This window comes from Manacus candei, unplaced genomic scaffold, assembly GCF_025592945.1.
Source record: "Manacus candei isolate 608988 ecotype Guabito, Panama unplaced genomic scaffold, ASM2559294v1 h1tg000014l, whole genome shotgun sequence".
Taxonomy (NCBI): Eukaryota; Metazoa; Chordata; class Aves; order Passeriformes; family Pipridae; genus Manacus; species Manacus candei.
In genome coordinates, this window is record NW_026138062.1 from 80,727,889 (window position 1) to 80,745,107 (window position 17,219).

The 17,219-nt window shown below is 51.6% G+C and overlaps 1 protein-coding gene across 8 annotated transcripts in view; it reads right to left on the reverse strand.

Annotated features, from left to right (window-relative positions):
• GDPD5 (glycerophosphodiester phosphodiesterase domain containing 5) overlaps positions 1 to 16,298 on the reverse strand; it is a 115,195-nt gene extending 98,897 nt beyond the window's left edge. For 3 of the 8 annotated variants that reach the window (XM_051779510.1, XM_051779515.1, XM_051779508.1), the window contains exon 1: positions 14,962 to 15,132. Coding sequence is in view for 2 of the 8 variants with exons in the window: in XM_051779506.1 (XP_051635466.1) it covers positions 16,151 to 16,179 (29 nt within the window). In the remaining 6 variants the exon portion in view is untranslated. Of the gene's footprint in view, positions 1 to 6,725; positions 6,981 to 14,954; positions 15,133 to 16,150 lie in introns of those variants that run through there. The other 5 variants (XM_051779512.1, XM_051779511.1, XM_051779506.1 and 2 more) reach the window with 4 other exon arrangements.
• Between the last annotated feature and the right edge of the window lie 921 nt (positions 16,299 to 17,219).

The following is a 17,219-nucleotide window of genomic DNA, read 5'->3' on the forward strand; positions in this document are numbered from 1 at the left end:
CTTCCATGGGAAAGCACTCAGACCCAACACATCCCTTGCTTTTCCCCCTTTCATTGAGAAGCCCTCTCTCTTTCCAGCAGGGAATACCCCAGGGACAGGCAGGAGAGATGGGGCTGTGCACATCCCATGTAAAAATGGGAAAACTCGTTGCTCCATCTCACTTAATTCCAAGTGAGACGGAGCAATTCCAATCCCTGCTGTAACATGACTGCAGCTGAATTTTATTCCACTTAAGCCTTTCCCAAAATACCTGTGGTCCTTTGAGATACTTCTTCCCCTCATGCCAAGCCTTGCAGGAATTCAATCCCATTAGCACATAACCATCATGGAATAACTGCGACATCTCAGGGATTCTTCCCGACAGGCTCAGCAGAGACCTCGTCAGAGGAGAAGCCCTTCAGGTATGAGACATCCAAACCATCTGAAGCATCAAAGCCTCTCCTGTGCTCAGGATTTAGGGCTCATCCCAGAGCTCCTCAGCCTTCCCCGTGGGCAGTGGGAACAGCCCAAGTGGGATCTGAGCTCCAGGCCTGTCCCATCCCAGCATCCCAGAGGCAGCTGCCTTGGATCACTCATGTTCCATCTCTGGAAGTGCTCAAGGCCAGGTTAGACGGGGCTTGGAGCAAACTGGCCTGGTGGAAGGTGTCCCTGCCCATGGCAGGGGGTGGAATGAGATGGTCTTTAAGGTCCCTTCAACCTAAACCAGTGTGGTATTCTCTGATTCCCAATCCCTCGAAGTACAGGTCAGGGCAACCTTTAACGAATAAATCCCCTTCCCCTGATGTTTGAGGGGCCAAAGCACTTCGTGCTTGGTCTTTAATTGATCCCAAATACTGCAGGAGCCTCAAAGCTCTTCTTCATCTGCTTTTTTTAGTGCTGGAAAAATCACATCTTTGCTCCTCTTCCCAAAGGAAACTGGACACATCTGCTTATCATTCCCAAGCCCCATTATCTTCAAGCATTTTCCTACAAGTATCTGTGCATTTCAACACTGCTGCAGCAGTATCAGGTCAGATACCACTCCTTCCTTAATGGTATCTTCTCCTAAATTCCTTCACTCTGGAAATGAGCTTTCCTCCAACAGGCACTGCACATGGATGATCCTGCCTGTTCCTCCCTGGATTTGTGGTGCTGCCACTGCTCTGTGATTCCATGGAACCAACTTATTAAACCTGGCTCTCTTGCTCAGCAATAATGAGCCTGTCCTAAGCAATAATTAAAGTTTAACCCCAGCAGTCCTTGCTAATCTTTGCCTTCTGCTTTAGAGGAAGGAAATGTGATCCCAATCTTGAGATCAAATGGCATCTGCGCTCCCATGGACAAAAGTAAATTTGTGATGTGCCTAATGAAGCCTAGAAAGATGTTTGAGATAATGGACAGAAAAATCTCTGCCCTTTAAAGACTTCCAGCTCCCAGAGTTATTGCAAGGCTTCCTATCATGCTTCAGAAAGTGGGGGTTGGTTTGTTTAGGGGTGGTTTTTGTTTGGGGGGGGGGGTGTTTTTTTACACCCCTTGAGCTTTCAGCCTCTGAAGGCTCTGATCCCTTAGTTCCTGCCTCACACACGAGCTGGGAAATTCCTTCTCCAGGAAACACAATCATCCCCCCAAAAAACCCAGGAGACAGCTCTTTCCAAAGGCATTTTTTGCCATACCCAAGTTCCCCAAGTTGCATCCGAGCCACATAAATATCCAACCTACACATAGACCAATTAACTGCTTGTTTTAATTTAAACTAATAAAAAAACCGACCAATCCAGAGGTGCCACAGCAGCATCGAGCTTTGCACTCAACCAGAAGTGAGATCCCAATGACTCAGGTGCTGTTTGGAGCCTTCAAAGCACAGAGGCTCCGTGGCAGTCTGGAAGAGGAATCCAAACAGCAGGAAAGAAGAAGGGTGATTTTGTCTAATGATGAGCCATCAAGCCACTGGGTGACAAATCCATTTGTGCTGGATAAACAAAGGCAGCCAAGCCAAGCTCCTCCACTGCCAAAACCAGCCCCAGGAGGTCAGTGGCTTCCTGCAGGGTCACTGCATGTGGGGACAGCTGGGATGGGATGCTGTCACTGGGACAGCCAGAGGGCAGGAGACAAGGACATGCTCCAGCATCTTCCTCAGACCTCAGAGCACCTTCCAGGGCCTAAAGGGGCTCCAGGAGGGCTGGAGAGGGACTGGGGACAAGGGATGGAGGGACAGGACATAGGGAATGGCTTCCCACTTCCAGAGGGCAGGGTTAGATGGGATATTGGGAAGGAATTCCTGGCTGGGAGGATGGGGAGGCCCTGGCACAGGCTGCCCAGAGAAGCTGTGGCTGCCCCATCCCTGGAAGTGTCCAAGGCCAGGTTGGAGCACTTGGGATAGTGGGAGGTGTCTCTGCCCGTGGCAGGGGATGGAATTAATGATTTTTAAGGTCCCTCCCAGCCCAAACCATTCTGCCTCCCTCTCCCTCCAGTGGATCCCACCCCAAGGTGTGTTGTGCTGTGTCTGTCACACCCTGGGGACACTGCCCAGGTTGGCAGCCCCTGCTCAGCACCAACTGGACCCACCAGCCTTGGTCAGACACGGAGCAGCTTCAAACCCCCTCCTGATCAAACCAGTTTTCACCTTATTTGGTATTTTTTCCCCCCATAACAGCTCACAGCTTGTCCCAAAACGACCCACGTTGAGTGTGAAAACCACCTTTTTGCCAACAGTATTTCAAGGAGCCACGTCATGCCAAGGGAAGCTGCTCCCACCTCCACAGGGGAGGTTATTCCATGTGAATTCTCAGAGGAGCAGCATCCCCCACCTCCCACCACTCCCACATGGGAAAGTGCCATTTCCATATTGAACAGAAGGAGCCAACACATTCCCTCCTGCCCTGCTCCCAGATTACTCACAGCACAGCCCACTGAGTCTCTCGGATCCAGGACACTGGGGGTGCAGCAGACACAGGTTCAGCTGCCAGACACTCCTGTGCAAATCTCTCTCAAGGGAAGAGTGGCTAAAAATACCTCCCAGCCCTGTACCCACACCCCTAAAACTGGGATTTTACTCCCATTCCAACCAATCCAGGTTACTGGGATAGAAGCCTCCCCTACACATTGAAATCACTACAAGCTGCCTGGGTTTGAAAACCTCTGCTACACTCCCAGCCCGGCCCCGGGGCACCAAAATGTTCTCAGCCATCAGGATGAATAAAACCAACCCTCAGGGAAAGGTTTCGAGCTGCAGAACACGCCAGAAGGTGATGAACCAGTCCCTGGAAGGTTTTCCCATCCCCACCTTCACACCCCGCTGGTTCCAAAGCTGCTCCATGAGCTGAGCTGGCCAGCACACTCGGGATAAAGGGAGCAGAGCCCTGTGCCAAATGAACCCCCCTGCAGAGCTCCCAGCTATTTCTGGCAGGTCAGGTCCAAAGCTGAAAGTATTTATGGAATCTAATTAATATCCATCACTGGGGGGGGGGGAGGGATAAACAGATAAATAATCACAAATCAAGGGTTCATCCTTTGGCTGTGGCACTGGAGAAAAAGGGCTGGAAAGGAAAAGGGGAGGAGAAAAACTGCTGCAGGTTCCTTTTCCTTGTCCCATTCCATGCATTGGACTTTCTCCAGTGAACCTGGATCACTGCCCGTGGCAAAGAGTGATGTTAAGCTGAGGTTACTGTTATAACTGAGCAAAACCTCTGTACTGGAATGTTGGAGCCTACACAGCTTTTTCCAGAGCCTCTCTCCCATCTCAGCCCCTAAAAATCCCCCTGTCAGACATGTCTGCAGAGCAGTTGTGTCAAGAAGCCAAAGAGCAGCACCTGAGGAAGGTAGATTCATTGGAATACACCCTAAGGAAGAAAGAAATCTCCATTCTGCCTTTCTACAGCATCCAAGTCTTCTCCACCCTCATCCTGCCCCACTGAGGCAGTACCACATCCTTTAACCAGGAATACACTTATCTCCTCCACCAAAATCCCTGGTGTGTGGATAAAACACAGATGATCCCAAATCATCCCCCAGTACCTCAGGCATCCCTCCTTTCAGTCATCAGCAACCCAAGACTTCATGGTAAAAAAAAAAATAAATAAAATCACATTGTCTGAGGACAAACAAGCAACATGTTGTTGTCTCGGGGTTTGTTTCTCTGGGGGAATTCAGTTGTGGGTAAAAACACGATTCGAGTGTTTCTTAAATGAAAGGAACCAAACAAATAAATGCAGCAAACACAGGCAGTTTCTGCCTGAGCTGGAGTGTGACAGGACACAACTGAAGCCCTCCAGGAGCCAACCCCTCATTCTGAGCAGACCTCAAGCTCCCGAGAGCTCCAGGATGACCAGACAAAGGTCTTCACCGTGACATCACCTTTTCCCATCATTTTAGAGCTCTCCTGTAAAAGCCACAGAGGTGGCAAACCCTACTTTTTGTTTTTTCATGTTGTAAATGCTGGACAAAGGTAGGAGATCAAACTCCGTAGCTGGTTTCGACTGTACAACAAGAAAATTATTGAAATACAGCCCTCGTGTTGCGTGGCAGGGAGAGGATTTATTACTGCAGGGACACAAGACTTTCCCCAGAGGTACCTGCTCCTTCCCAAATTCCAGGCATTGAGTCCTGGGGGGAATCCAAACACCTCAGCAGTCCCTATATATCCACTCACAGCAGAATTGCTTTCCAAGCTCAGCCACTTGCAGCTGTATTTATGTTTTTAATCCCAGCCCAAAGCTTGTTCTCCACCGCTCTGCCATTTAACAAGCATTAAACCTGATGGAGCATGAGACATAACAGGGTTTTACTCACACCCCAGCCAAGAGCTGCCTCAGAGGAGCTGACAAGAGCCACAAGTGGTTAGGCAATATTTATATCACACCTTTCCATCAAAAAAAAATTAAAAATAAAAAATAAAAAATTAAAAAGCCAAAAGCCAGCCTTTTGGAATCAGATATATGGGATTTGTCACCACAACCAGCCAGTTTGGGAGCAGGTCTCATGAGCCTCAGGCAGTGCTGAAACACAGCAATAAGTTTCAGGGTGAAAAAAGAATATAACAGAAGACAGTGGTGGCTGAGCTGAAATATTTACAAGGAAGAGGTGAAGTGCAGCCCCTTGACCAAGCACTGGGGTTTTCTCATGAAATACTCAGAGAAGAGTTTTTCCTCTCCCCCAAACTGCCCCTTGGAACTCCATGAGCCTTTGCAAGCAATTCTCTTCTGGAGTCAAGCAAAGGGCTGGGAGAAAAAAAAAAAAAACAATAAATTGGGCTGAGCCCAGATCTGCTGCCAGACACCGAAAGGTTAAGGGAGGATGGTGCACACAGAACATGATTTGAGCTGTGCTTGCAGCCTCCTCCTCCTCTTCCCACCACTCAGTTATTTGTTCTCCCTCCCAGATCTCACCCCAGGCTCCACCATGGATGTGCTTCCCTTCCAACTGGAAGCAGAAAACTGAATTCTGAAAGGCATGAATCGTGTGAGGGATCCATTTAGCAGCTCTCCAGGTTAAAAGGGGATTTGCAGTCACTGCCACCACCTCCCCTCAATGCCAAAGGCTGCTTTGGGTTTTCTCACGGAGATATTTCAACTCGAGAAGCTTCCCAGGAGACAGAGCTTGAAGCATAAGGGCTTTGAGCCACAACAAGCACCGAGAGATGCTTCTTTCTCCCCAGCTTTCCAGCACATGGAGTCAGTTCAGGTCTAACAATTAGTGCAGCAATTCTGGTACAAATCAGACGGCTTGGCTCCATGAGGCACTGGAATTGGGCAGCCCCAGGAGCTCCCATTTCCACTGGCCTTTTTGGCTCAGCTGCTATCCCAAAGCCCAGTTAGGAGCACTGTGTTAAACTGTGTTAAACCCCCTCAGCTGATCACACAGTTCCACAGCTGAGCAGTGACAATTGTCTGCTGAAGGAGTGACCCTGATGGCACAGTTTGGGACCTCCACAGACCGTGGGACAGCAAACGGTGTTTGCTCCCAGTTTTGGTAAAAGCCAGCTCTTCCAACAGCCCAGCAGGGTTCATCTGCCTTGGACTAAGCCTGGCTCAGCCAGTGTAAAGCCTGGAGCAGAGCTTTGCAGAGGGCAGGCACATTTTAGCCATGGTACTGTCACATCATTCTCGCCAAGTCCCAGCCCTTCCCTCTTCCAGCTGATTCAAATGAGCCTTCTCCCTGCCCTTCCAGCACCTAAAGAGGCTCCAGGAGAGCTGGAGAGGGACTTGGGACAAAGGGGAAATGGCCTCCCACTGCCAGAGGGCAGGGTTAGGTGGGATATTGGGGTTTTTTTAGGGGGATTTCTTGGCTGTGAGAGTGTGGAGGCCCTGGCACAAGTTGCCCAGGGAAGCTGTGGCTGCCCCATCCCTGGAAGTGTCCAAGGGCAGGTTTTATGAGGCTTGAAGCCACCAGGTCTATGAAACATGCCCATGGCAGGGAGTTGGAACTGGATGAACTTCAACGTCTCTTCCGACCTAAATATTCCCACGACTCTAGAGAACCTCTTTAGAGTCCCCACAGCAGCACAATGTTCTAAAACTGGGATAAAAACAAAGCCTTCAAATGTACACGTTTTCTGAACGCTTCCAAGGACAGTGATTCCACCACTTTCCTGTTCAATCCATGTGGAGACCAGCTCCCACCTTCCTTAAACATCAGCCAGCTCATTACACCCCCACAACAACCACAACACTCCATTTCCAAGCCTCCATCCCAAAATTACCCTTTTCCTTTAAACAAAAAGACAAGACACGCATTTGAGAGGGACTCACAGAGCAGCAGCACTTCCAGCACAATTCCTTGTTGGATGTTCCCACACTGCTAAAGGACCCCAAACAGCCTCATGTCCCAGGCCCTGCTCTGGTTCAGGTTCAGCAGAGCTGACAGAGCTGAGCTGGAGCAGCTCCTGGAGCAGCTGGAGGTTTATGTGAGGCAGAGCAGGCTCATTCCAGACCCTCCCTTATCACCACTGCAAATATCAGCACAGACAGAGCCGCACGTCACGCCCGGGGAGCTGCAAGGAATGGTCCTTTCCACTCCTCTGCCCCCACCTGCCCCAGCCTGTGACCTGCTGCTCACCCCAGGGACCCTCCCCAGCCCACACACTGCTCCAGGGAAAGGAGACTCCAGACTTCAGGCCAGTCACATCCCTCCAGGAAACACTGCAGCCGAGCTACAAAGTTCAGGGAAATAGGGAAAAAGCCCTTCTTTGCCCTGAGCTGGGAAAGGAGAGGCCAAAAAAGCAGAAGTGTCTCACAGGTCCAGTAGAGCTCAGTACAACCAGTTAACACAGAAGCTTGGATTTAAATCCCTTCTGTCCTGAGAGTCCTTCACATAATAAGCTGATCCTTTTAGGAGTAGAGAGGACCCCCCTAATTTAAGCTTATCCTGTTGTCAGAAGTGGACCTCTAACTTTTCACTGCAGGGCATCTCCAAAATAGTCCAGCCACTAGGTTACAGCTCCCCAATAAACCCCCAGGCTTTGCTCCTGCTAAACTAACCTCATTCCCACTGGGACACATTGTGTTTATCACACCAAGAAGATAAACCCCACCAGGGCTTTTCGACCCAGCAGGAACCTTTGCTTTCAGGTCAAATCCAACCTTGCTGTTAACAAGCCCCTCCTCTGGCCCCTTATGAGAAGGGACCATCCAGCAGGGCAGGGACTGATGCCCCTGCTCCAGGTGGTACTGGGGCAGGTCACCAGCATCAGTAAGGCTTCCCAGAGCTTTTCCAGCCTGGCAGATGGGGCAGAATCCCCCCTCTCCTGCTGCCCAGGTTGATGGAAGATGCTGTGGGTGGACTATCCCATTTTTTAAAGGCCGCCACATTCCGTGTGTCGGGCCCTCAACACCATCCAAGAAGCCGAGCTGGCTCTGCCTCCAGCAGCAGCAGGAGAGGTGCCCAGAGCAGGGTTTCTGGAATGCTTTCCACCAGAAGCACATTCAACCCAGAGACTCTCTTCACAGAGACATCCCAGAACGATCCCATCCAGCTCTGGAAGTCCAGGAAAACCACGGGGCACACCCTGAGCTCCACGTTACCCCTCACACCCCACGCAAGCTCCAGACCGAAGCACGCTGAAGGGCTGACGCTACAAACACGGGCAAGGACATCTCCAAACTGGCCTTCAGCCACGCTGCTCCCGCCTGTGTGTTGCCCTAATCCCACAAGCAGCTTTATTTTCCTTTGCAAAGCCAAACCGTCCCCAAGAGCCGGCGTGGTTTGTGCGTCGGGAACACGCGGAGACGCAGAGCGGTGACCTTGTGAGGCACAAGGGTTAGTGCCTGGCAGCACAAGGGACACCAGGGCACCCTCGCCCCCAGCACATTAACATTTTAACAGATACAGCTGTCCTACACTGCATTCCTTCAGTATATAGCTCTCCCAGAGCACAGCCTGGAGATGCAAACAAAAAAAAACAAACAACCCCACATCCCTACCAAAGGAGACGGATTAGGAAACACTTGTGATAAGGGAAAGTATCTCCAGCTGAGCTGTCAACCTTGCACTTTAAATTAGGCTTGTAATGAAGAGACTGCAAGCACTCTGCATTTCAGCGATTAACTCACAGCTAAATAGCAGTTTTAAGACAGATTCTGCCCCCAGGTTTCAGGCAGGAGCAGAAGAGGAGCTTGCAGGATGTCACACAACAGCAACTCACACCAAAGCCCGAGCACAGAGGGTAAAGTCACCCCCTAAAATAAGAGCCTCCCACCACTAGATATTTACAAAGCATCAAATGCAACATAGCAGGTGGGTTGGGAGCTCAGAGGACCCAGCTCAGGAAAAAAGAAGACAGCAATATCAAAATGCCTGCCAGAAATGTAGGTATTTATGTAAGTGCTGGAAAAAGGGGATTACAAGCTCAGCGTCCCAAGTGCAGAGCAATCCTTGATGAGGAACATCATTTGCACGTGAAGTCTAAAAATAGACCTTTTGAGAAGCCACAGGTCTGGCCTCACCTCTCAGCCTGATGAATTCCAGGGCTCCCAACAATCCCACAGCCAGCCACAGACTCCAGGGGCTGTTCAGGCACTTACTGTCCAGCCCTGAAGGCTCAAACAGCCAACTCGTGGCCAGGGATGGAGAAATCAGATCCCCAAAAGCTTGAGAGCAACGGAGCCAACCAGCCCTGGACACCCAGCGCTGCCTCTGTGCCGGGTTTCCAACTGCACGGGGTTTGACTGACAGTTTAAAGTCTCATTGACAAGAGTCATGAATAATTAGGAGGTGGATTGACACCAGAATTCCCACAATACCCGCAAACATAATCAACTGCTGGATCAGGCAACTGCCTACAAAACATCACCCACCTGACAGCTCCGAGGAACTTCTTTATGGGGCTTCTTCGTGCAAAGAAAGAATCACAGAATCAGCAGAGAAAGGTTTGGGTTGGAAAGGATCTTAAAAACCATCTTGTTCCACCCTCCCTGCCATGGGCACCTTCCACTAGACCAGCTGCAGAGATGCTGGTTTTGAACACACACTTCTTACCTTCTCCAAAAAATGCCCTTTTGGCCTCCAAGAGAGGTCAGAGGGTTGGATGAGTCCTTCCTGCATCACCAGCTGAGACACACAGGAAATATTTTAATCCCAAGGAAAGCATTAATTACCTCTTGGCAATAAAATAAAAGCAAATCCGAAAAACACACACACACACACCAAAATCCACCCAAATATCTCAGAGTGACCTCACCCCGGAGGTAAATCCCTGTAAACAAACCTAAGCCCTGCCTATCCATCCCAGAGGCACCAGCAGGACCTCCAGGCAGCCTGACCTGAGCAGACCCCAGCCCCACCTTGCCCCCTGGCAGCATTATGGAAAAGCACCGGGCACAGCAAGGCACGGCCTGGAACAGATCCCAGTTTTATCACCACTCTCCAAGGTTTTGTTCAGATAAGAGGGTTCCAGTGGGGTCACACACAAGGGCCAGCCCAGGGTCCTGCCCTCCTGGCAAGCTCCTGGGCAATCCAGCAAGACAACAAGCCCAGACATGAGCCCCAAATCCTCTCCAAGCTCTTAAGTGCCCTGCTCAGGATTAGACCTACTTCCCAAGGATCCCGTGGAACACCCTGAGCATCACCCCGTGACCTTCAGGCACCGATTCCCACCCTCTGGAGCCACCTCCAAGCCCGAAAATTGGCTGCACTTTATTTGTTTTGCTGCAATTGCATCAGGCCACCAGAACCCTGACTTGATTTTAGGTTTGATTTACGAGTTGGTGACTGTCAGCTCCAGGGATCCATCAATAAGTGGCCCAAAATACAATCTATTAGAGCGGCTCAGAACCCTTTGAAGGGTACAACCAGTCCATTACATTTTTCTAAAGGCTACACCCAAAAATACCTCTTAAAGGAAACTGGGTTTCACCTTGTACTATTTCAGTCAGATGCAAAAATGCTTTCCCTGAGCAACCTGGGCAAATGTGAGCCTGAAACTAAAACCAGCAAACGACCAGAATATTTCTGCTCTGAGCATCTAAACCCAGGCTGGGGGAGGGAGAAGTTCCGTTTCACCTCAGCCGGGAGGAGGAAAGGGAAGCAAAGCACAGCAGCCAGATATTTATAAAGAGATTTTACAAGCTCCAGCAGAGTTTTAAGAGAAGCAGGTTTTAAATAAATAAATAAAGATTCAAGGCAAGCTCGCTCCGAAGGGGAAAAGTGGAGGATAAAAAGCTGCTTAACACAGTGAAACAGATCCTTTGGAGCAGTCCCAGACAAGAAGAGAATAAAACTTCCAGTCCATCACCTCCAAGTCCTCCTGGATCCCAAACACCTCACAGAAAGCCTGGCTACCACACAGAGGACACGGGGGATAAAGGGCAGGAGGATTCAATTTGGCATGACTAAGGAATTAATATTAAAAGCACTCCCAGCTATCTCCAAGGAAGAGATGAGCCACCAGCAGGGCTCTGCTGGGATGGAGCTAGTTCCCAGACGTGTGCATCACCCCAGCAAATGTACCATTTTCCCCTCTCCTGTCCCCACCTCACCCTTCATCCAGTGGGAAAAACTCAAACCAGCCACTTCAGCAATTCCTGGATCAAGAGCCACACTCACAAAAAAGAAAGAATATCAGTGAAAAAAAGATATTCACAAAAAGAAACATTTTTCATAAAGCTGAGCCTGCCCAACAACCAAGAGGGCAAAAAAAAGACAGAGCTCAATCACGATCTGGAATGGATTCCACTGGTGAAAACTTCCCAATTGCCACCCAAGAAGGTCCTTGGTTGAACACTCTTCAGGGGAACACTGTACCTCGAAACCACTCCCTGGTAGGAATCTTCTACAAATATTTAATTGCATATAAAACAAACAAACAAAAAAAATCGGGCTTTTTCTTTTTTTTTTTCAGGCTGTGGAGCAATGACAGACTATTTCACCAAATACTCAGGCAGTTGTCCTGCCAGTATCTGTGGGTATTTTTGGAGGAAGTGGGGAGAACACACAGTGGTTAACTCAAGAGGAAAAAGCAGCAAAGCCAACCACCACCACCACGCAGCTATTTTTTTTTTTTAATTTTGTTTTTGAAAGTCAAGCCACGCATTAAAGGAGCTGCATCCAATCGCTGTTTATAGAGGGGCTGGCAGGCAAAAGCAGCTGCTATAAACAGTCCCTTAAATCTCTTTTCCCGGCGTCACGCTCGGAATATTCCCACAAAGGTACATCAAACGCCAGGAGCGGAGCTGGAGGGGGAATATTGGGTTTGGGGAAGAAGGGAGAGGGACGAGGTGCAAAGGTTGTCACCTCCACGTGCTGCCCAGCGTGGACAAGGAGGCAGCTCTCGGTGTGACACTGCCCTCTCCTGAGCACAGGGCACCGCTCAGCTCCATGGCCAGCCCAGCACCGGGATTTTGGGCAGGAAGAGCCCCGAGCAAACACCCAAACAGAGGGAGAAGCTGAGACACCACTCACCCCACAGCAGCTCCAGCACAGCCACAGCCTCCTCCTCGCACCAACAGCGCTACATGCACTTCAACACGAGGATGAACCACCCCTATTCAGGCTCCTTGAGGCTTAATTAGCAGCTGCTGCTAATTAACGAAGCCTCTTTATGACCACGGCAAAGTGGCTGCCAGGTGGATTGCATTCCTTCATCACCGGGCTTGGAGCAACCTGGCCTGATGGGAGATGTCCCTGCCCGTGGCAGGGGGTTGGAGCTGGATGAGTTTGAAGGTCCTTTCAAACCCAAACCATCCTGTAAATCCGGGAATATCGGCACGAAGGTGCAAAGCCCCTCGTTCCAGGGCTGTGGGACAGGAGGTCAGCCCCTGTGGCTGCAAAATCTCAAGGAAAAGGAGTTTCAAACCAGGGAAAGCACATTCCTACAGCTCACATTTGCAGGAAAGCTGCTCTCAGGAGGAGCCCCCCTCCCCCCCCCCCCCCCACTGTCGCTGTCAGGGATAACCACACCTTCCCAGGGTGCCACAAACCAGGAGGATTTCAAAGGTGCGGCCGTTCCCTTTCATCCTCACCCTCGGGAAGGCTCACAAAGAGGGTTAAAGGCCAATACTGCCCCCGGGTGTGTCTGGTGAAAGGGCACCCAGCTCCAGCTTCCACCACCTGTGAGCATCAAAGGGCCTCCAACAAACAACAGGGTGAAGGAGCCACCTGGGACCCGACCTCAAACCACCCCCCCTACCCTTTGCAACTGCGAGTTACTCCAACCCACACGTTAGAAAACCTAAAAAAAACAAACCAACAAACCCCTAAATATTTTGGCACCGAGCAGTGTGAAACACCCTGGCAATTTGAAGGCAGTTACTCCAGATCAAACACACGTGGACATGGAGCTCATGGGGGAAAGTACAACAAATAGTCCCCGGCCCTCGCAGCTGCTTCGGCGTCTGGTTGGAATCTTCCAGTTCATAAAAGCAATTTGTTGCCTTGCAAAAACCAAACCTGATATCATTCACTCTGAGCCAGCAGTTTCTGAACCTACAACCAGACAGCCAACAGATTGATCCGCCCAGGGCTCATTTTCATTGTGAACACACAAGCCAAACATCGGCCATGCCTCGCCACCGAGCGCACAATTCAGCCCAGGGAAGAGCAGAACATGCAGAACATGCTTATTTAATACAAGTACAGCGTGCCAGAGACACCCACTCTAAAATTAACTCTGCCATCAAAGCACGGCTTTCAATTTGCCACTGAAGAAGCGCCTTCTAAATCCCAGGGAAATATTCTGCAGCCCCACACCGCTGGGATATCGTCAGGAAGATGCTTCAAGGGGGAGAAGGTGTTAAAAAAGCAGGGTTTGAGGATTCAGGAGGCATCACTGCTCAGGTGGATAAAGGCTGTATAATGAATTAATGGACTGCTTTCCACAGCAATCTGATGGCTGGGGAACACAGACCTGCCAGGCAAAATGCGAGGCAGGAAATCCATTTCCCTCAGCTTTTCCCCAGGAACCTGCCAAGTGCGAGCTGGCAATTCCTGAGGGGGAAAGAAGGGAGTCCTCCTGCATCCCTGTGCGATCCAACCCCCAAAAAAACCTCTTTAAGGAGCAGCACTGGGCTAAGTTTTGCTGGCTAATAAGCAGCAATCTAAATTTCCTGGCAGCTGGAGCATCCCGAGGAGGATCCAGCATCAGAACGGCGCACTTGGATCGAACGTTTCCCGCGCACGGAGTAACTTTTAACGGAGAAAAATCCACACAGGCTTCCTGAGCAACACTCCTTTTCCTCCACAGAGAGCCAGCAAAGGGAACCAGAATTCCATTTTTGTTACAATTTCACACACAGCACAGTCAGGACTGTTCCTGTCAGCTCTCCATAATCCCTTTCCAGCCCCAAAATAACCCTTAAGCCAACACGATTACACGTAACAGTGGCTGGACAGACCCAGCCCTAAAACCCCACAGCACAGGGAGTTCACCACAGCCAGGTTTTTTCTGGCTGCAGAATCCTCATTTCCACCTCGCCAGGGGGGAAATTTCACAGCTTCCACCCCAGGAATTGCTCTACCAGACCTTTTCCAGAGGAAAATGTGGACTGCAACTCCTCAGTGCCCAGTTTTCTGGGCGGTGACGCTTCAGGACGTGGGTGAGACCTTCAATAAAACACCGATGACATGATTTTTTTCCCCCCTTTTTTTTCCCCTGAATTACTCCTTTTTCCAAGCAGTTTCTTTGCCAAGCATCAAGATAAAATACCACCCTCTACATTCACCCTCTGGCTGAAAAATCTGGGGTGTTTAACAGTGGCTTTGCTGCAGTGGGGGGATGTCCCCAGGAGCCATCCAGGACATCCCTGAGCATCCTCACAGGGTGCTGCGGGTGCTGGATGGGTACTGGCTGCTCCTCCAGCTGGGCAAGCAACAATAAATCCCTCTTGGGATTTTGCTGCCTCAGGATTTTAGGGCTCTGGACAAGCCCTGGGACTGTGGGACACTGCAGATGCCAGGATTTTATATCAAAACGAAGCATTGCCTGGCACACAAGTAGGGCCTAGAGGAGGGGAGCAGTTCCACACCCTGATAACTGGGGAGTCTCAGAGACCACAGGGGGCACCCCAGCACCTCTCACCAGGTGGGTGCCCACCCACAGCCCCCCATCACATCCCAACTTTGCTTGGGATGCTCCTGGCCAGGTGAGCCACCCATGGGGGGCACACAGCGTTTGGGGGGGGCACAGAGAGCAAAGAAACAGCTTTGGGGAACGGGGAAAAAAAAACAAACAAACAAGCACTTTGTGGGGCAAAGAAACACCTTGTGGGAATGGGGGAAAAAAAATCCACATCTGGGGGCAAAGAAACAGCTTTGGGGAATGGGGAGAAAAAAAAACAAAAAAACCAAAACAAACAACACGTTTAGGGGCAAAGAAACAACGCAGCACTTTTTTGGGGGCGTCAAACCAACCCATCTGTCACACACCCGACACCCCCCCCACCGGCTCAGCACCGTCCCCCCACCCCGGGGTCACCGCGCACCCCCCTCGCCAAAAGGTGGATGCCAAAGCCCCCCCAGCGCTCCCAGTGCTCCCCAGTGCCAGCCACCCTTTACCTGCCGCTGGGGAATCCTCCAGCTCGCCGAGCCCCGGGGGAGGGGGTGCCCCTGCCCCGCCGAGGCCGCGCCCCGGCACGGGGTGGGATGGGGCGGACGGACGGACGGACAGACGGACGGACAGAGGCGCGGACGGAGGTGCCGCCGCCGCGTCCCCGTCCCCGCAGCCGGCTCGGCTCCGCTCCCCGAGCGGGGCGGGCGCGGCACCGGCGGCTCCGCCCCGGCAGCAGCAGCAGCAGCAGGAGGAGGAGGAGGAGGAGGAGGAGGAAGGAGCAGAAGGCTGTGCCCGCTCGTTCGGCTGGTTTCGGGGTGTCCCTGCGGGATGCGAACCCCTGCGCGGTGCGGGGCCGCGGGGGTGCGGGGCTGGAGGATAAGGGCACCCCTGGAAAGGGAAAAGACACACCCCCCCCCCCCCCGCCGCCCGTTCCCCTCTCCCTCCCGCTCGGTGCTGTCCCAAAGCTCGGTTCTGGGAGACGTGGGACAGCCGGGGGGTGTTTGGAACTGTGGATGGGGATTGGGAATGCTGAGCCCCCCCAAAGGGCAGAGAGCGCCTGGGAATGGGTTGGGTGGGAAGGAACCTTAAAGCTCATCCAGTTCCACCCCCAGGACACCTCCCACTAGCCCAGGTTGTTCCAAGCCATGTCCAACCTTGGACACTTCCAGGGATGGGGCAGCCACAGTTTCTCTGGGTAACCTGTGCCAGGGCCTCCCCAACCTCACAGCCAAGAATTCCTTCCCAACATCCCATGAAACCCTTCCCTCTGGCAGTTCCTCACATCTGCATTACCGTCACCTCCCCTTCACCATCCATCTTCCTCCTCTGAACTGGGATATAGGGATGTTGTCCATCCCAGAGAGCAACGGGTACATCCACACAGACACTCAGAGTGGAAGGAAAATAAAAATCTGACCTGGAAAACCTCCACAAGTTGGAGCAAATATATGGCCCCTGTGCTGCTGTCAACTGGGCACCAGTAAATCCCTGCTTGGCAGCAGGAGCAGAGTGGCCACATCACTCATATTGCTATTCCTGGGGTATTTACATCCAAGGCAATCCTGTCTCAAAGAGGGATGGGATGGGATGGGATGGGAGGGACGTTTTGTTCCCATGTGGGTGGTTGGAGGTGGATAAAAAGGCTCAGGTCCAGGCTTTGCAGCCTCCTGGTTTCTCCTGCTCTTTCCAACTCACCTTTCATTTCTTTTCCGATCCCCTTTCATCACCTGCACTCGATCCTCCCTCAGATCCTGAACTCCCAGGAGTGGAGCTGCAGCCTGGACCTGATCTCCAGGCTGAGACCACCCTGCTGTGGGGTCCTCGAGTCAGAGCAGTTTGGGGAGAGGAGGAGTGTTCTGTTGGATCCCAGGACTTGTTTTCTTCACGTTGCAACACCACGGGTCGCTTGGGGTGAGGAGGATGCCCAGGCCTGCCCAGCACTGTGGCAACACTGAACTCTGCCCTGCCTGGGAATTTTTTGCCCTTCTTGATGCAAGGTGACAAAAAACTTTAGCTGAGAGCAACAGCTTCAGGGTTTCTTGCTGCAAATTGGCCATTTTCCACTTTTTCTGTCCCAGCCCTGAGGGAGTGCACGGTCCAAGCAGTGCAGAAGGAGGGGATGTGCTGTCAAAATAACAAGCAAGTGTGAGGCAGATGCCAGGGTCCTCTTTACTGAGCCAGACGAAGCCAAGAGGCAACTGTCTCTCTTTTCCTAGGAGAGGTAAAATAACCCTGCTGCCCCCGCCAGCAGGGAAACTGCCTGCAGGGAAAAGGCTGGAGCTGAAAGATCGGGATAGAGGGGCTGATCCAAAGTGATGAGCCCGGGCACAGCAGAGGATCCTGGCAGCTCTTTGCCAAGTGCTTCTCCTCCCAGTCCTGCTGACAGCAGACTTTTCAGAATCACAAGCCTCTCAGAGCCGTGATTATCTTAAATCCCGATGGAAACACATCCTGTGGGAGCATTTGATTTGCTGCCTGGTCGCCTGGTCCCCGCAGAGCTTTGGGCTGTGCTCCCTGCAGGCGGGAGGGTGGCTGTGCAGGGCCAGCTGGGGCAGATGCAGGCGTTCCAAGGCTTGGCCACGGGTCCTTGAGACTTTGCCAGACTCTACTCATCCCCGGGTTTGTGCCTCGTGTTTTTGTCTCCTTTCCTTTCAGCAGAAAGGCTTCAGCCATTTGTAAGATCGAGGGAAAAATCTTTTCCTCTGGCCCAGAAAAATATCCTTCTGACTCGTGAGGTCCCACTGCAGCTGCTCCCAGTGTCAGC